The sequence below is a fragment of the Octopus bimaculoides genome, chromosome 1 (assembly GCF_001194135.2).
Source record: "Octopus bimaculoides isolate UCB-OBI-ISO-001 chromosome 1, ASM119413v2, whole genome shotgun sequence".
Classification (NCBI taxonomy): domain Eukaryota; kingdom Metazoa; phylum Mollusca; class Cephalopoda; order Octopoda; family Octopodidae; genus Octopus; species Octopus bimaculoides.
The window spans coordinates 97,919,051-97,922,408 of NC_068981.1; the positions used below are offsets into that span (position 1 = coordinate 97,919,051).

General features: G+C 36.2%; 1 protein-coding gene across 1 annotated transcript in view; it reads left to right on the top strand.

The window, feature by feature from the left end:
- The window catches only part of LOC106871545 (GTPase Era, mitochondrial), a 141,974-nt gene that overhangs the window by 131,644 nt on the left and 6,972 nt on the right, over positions 1 to 3,358 (top strand). The window contains exon 8 of the mRNA XM_052968513.1: positions 520 to 930. Within this exon, the coding sequence (XP_052824473.1) occupies positions 520 to 930 (411 nt within the window). The remainder of the gene's footprint in view (positions 1 to 519; positions 931 to 3,358) is intronic.

Genomic DNA, 3,358 nt, shown 5'->3' on the forward strand with positions numbered 1-3,358 from the left:
ATTATTATTATTATTATTATTACTATTATTATTATTATTATTATTATAGTGAGGATGCATGGCATAGTGGTTAGAGTGTGGCATTCACAATCACAAGATTGTGGTTTTAGTTCCTAGTCTGGATGATGCATTGCGTCCTTAAGCAAAATACTTCATCTCACATTGTTCTACATTCACTTCAACACCTGGTGTGTAGTACACCATGCACCTGTTCGAGCAACATCGATTTGATGGAGAGAGTGATCTAAAGTACAACACATACATTTGATCACTATAAACAAATCATTTGTGCAGGTCGTTCAGCAATAGCTGAACACTCATACACCATCTCCAATGAGAGAGTTCATCATTTACAACAGTGTAGGAGCAGAATCTGTAGAGCAATGGAAAAACTGCCTTGTAGTATTTAGTTTTGTTCCAGTCAGATACTGGGGTGGAGGTGGTACAAGTTCATCAACTGTCTCTTCTCTCAATATTTGTGGCTTATTACTGTATTCTAAATTCTTTGAAATATTTCAGATTGACAAATTGGATAAGAGGAATCAGTTGTTGGAAATTACTAGAATTCTAACAGAAGGAACCGTTGATAATAAAAAAGCTGATTTCATTCGAAAGAATATGAAAGTTAATGAAAAGATACAGAAAGAAATCTTCCAGAAACATGGCCTGAAACTGAAGAAATCAAATATTCCTGACCACTATCAAACTCAAACTAAAACTCAGACCCCTCTTGATAGGGATTTAGTGAGCGAGTTTTCAGTAAAAAGTTCTGTAGACATAGAAGATAAAGTTGAAGTTGAATCATGGCAGGACTATCATAAGAGAATGCAAAATATTAGGTCGAAAGTGAAAGACAAAAAAGGCTGGCCTAATTTCAGCAATGTTTTTATGATCTCAGCACTAAATAATGATGGAGTTTCAGACCTAAAGGTAAGACTTTTCTTCAGTTAGTTGGATCTCTCTCTCTCTCTCTCTCTCCCTCTCTCTCTCTCTCGCAGAGGTGGCAGTGACTGGGGGGATGTTTTCTGTTGTGTCAGCATTGACATGTTGTCTGCTATTGCTTGTTCATTGTATCTCCGAGGAAAACCCACACAGATTCCTATACATCAGCACACACACACTGTACTCTGCTTGCTATGATTATTCAACATATGTTATAGTACATTATATACTTTATAAAAAAAAGTACCTTATGTACTTTATAAAAAAGTGCTCAGTAGTTAGAGCATCGGGTTCACAATCATGAGGTTATGAGTTTGATTCCCAGACCAGGATTTGTGTTATGTTCTTGAGCAAGACACTTTATTTCACGTTGCTCCAGTTCACTCAGTTGTAGAAATGAGTTGCAACATGACTAGTGCCAAGCTGTATCAGCCTTTGCCTTTCCCTTGGAAAACATCAGTGGCAAGGAGAGGGGAGGCTGGTATGCATGGGTGACTGCTGATCTTTCATAAACAACCTTGCCCAGACTTGTGCTTCAGAGGGGAACTTTCTAGGTGTAATTCCATAGTCATTCATGACCGATGGGGTCGTTATATACTTTATATTAATTATAATGTATCAACACACAGCACCTTGTATACTATATATCAAGCAATTATGTGCAGTTTATATATCATATCAACATATCGCACCTGATGTACTATATGTCAACATCTGGTACCTTATCTTATGTGCTATGTTGTATCAACACACAACCTACATATCATCATCATCATCATCATTTTAATGTCCATTTTTCCATGCTTGTATGAGTTATATGGAGTTTCTTGTGGCTCTTCCTGTTGTTAATCTTCACCTGTTTCCAAACCAGGTAATATTTCCCCATGGCCAGACAGGTTCTCACAAAATATTGGAAATGAATGTCACTGCTTGTATGACAGTGACACTCATTTACATCTATCACGCTGTATCAAGACAACATGACACAAACAAAATATGAACACACACACACACACACATGATGAGATTCTTTCAGTTTCTGTCTACCAAATCCACTTACAGAGCTTTGGTTGGGTTGCAGCTATAGTAGAAGAGACTTGACCGAGGTACCACACAATGGGACTGAACCTGCTGGAAGCATGTGGTTGAGAAACAAACTTCTTACCAACCATGCAGCTACACCTCTACCTATACTGTATAATATATCAATACACAAAATTTTATGTACAGTATGTCATATCAGTTCTCAGTACCTTACTATATGTCATATCAACATGCAATATCTTCCATACGTTGTGATATATCAACATATATTACCTGACATATAATATTTTATACCAGCACACAATATCTTACATATTATGTAACATGTTATATACTGTATGATATGTCAACACAGGTATCGTATTTACATAGTGTCATATACTAATATACTATGCCATATCAATCCACAATAACTGATATGCTATGTATCTGCACACAACATCTTACACATTATGTGACAAAACAACGAAGTATGTGTCCGTCTGTCTGTGTATCTGTTTACACATGCAGTTAACTTTATCATTGTGTATAAGATATATTGCATGTTTGGGTATATGAGAATATATAGACAAATAACTATGATCTGTTTGTGTGTCAGCAGATAACTTTATACTCTGTATCTCTTTCTCTCTCTCTCCAAATAACTTTATATTGATCACGATCACATAATTAGTAAATAAAAACACTGATATTGAAGTTTATTCCAATGTACATTTTAGCACATTTTTGTTTCCCAAACGTTCCATTTCTTACAGATTTAACTTTCTTACCTTGAATTTATCACACTTGCAGTGACAGAGAAACTGGGTGGGTGGGTAGCATTCACTCCTTCTCTCTCTCTTCTCTCCTCTCTCTTGAGGCCTCCACTCAAACATTTCACATTACTGGTTGTTTCTAAAACCTAGTTTGGACTCGATAATGAATTCTTCATATATCTTTGGTTTCTCTTATCTCAATATCAAAGACACTTCTCCTAATTTAAAATTAATTTCTGCTGCTACCTATCTTGGCTGTCGTCCATGATTATTTGATAAAATCTTGTCCCAAAGGAGTGGCTCTGCAGCAAGATGCCAGCTGAGATTCCAAAGTGTTCGTCTTCCGTATCCAATTGTCACACTTCGTGTCATCCTCTACCTAATTTATGAAACCACGGCTTAATACGGGAAGAAGCTATAGAGTTGTATGTGTATATATATATGCACGTACCTCTATGTCCATGTTCATATGTATGCACTTATGAGCCATGCATACAGTCTCCATTGCTAATTCACACTTTCTTACATTTTTCAATCACTTACACACACACACAGAGCAGTCACATGCAAACACATACTCATACATGCATGCCTGTATATATATATATATATATATA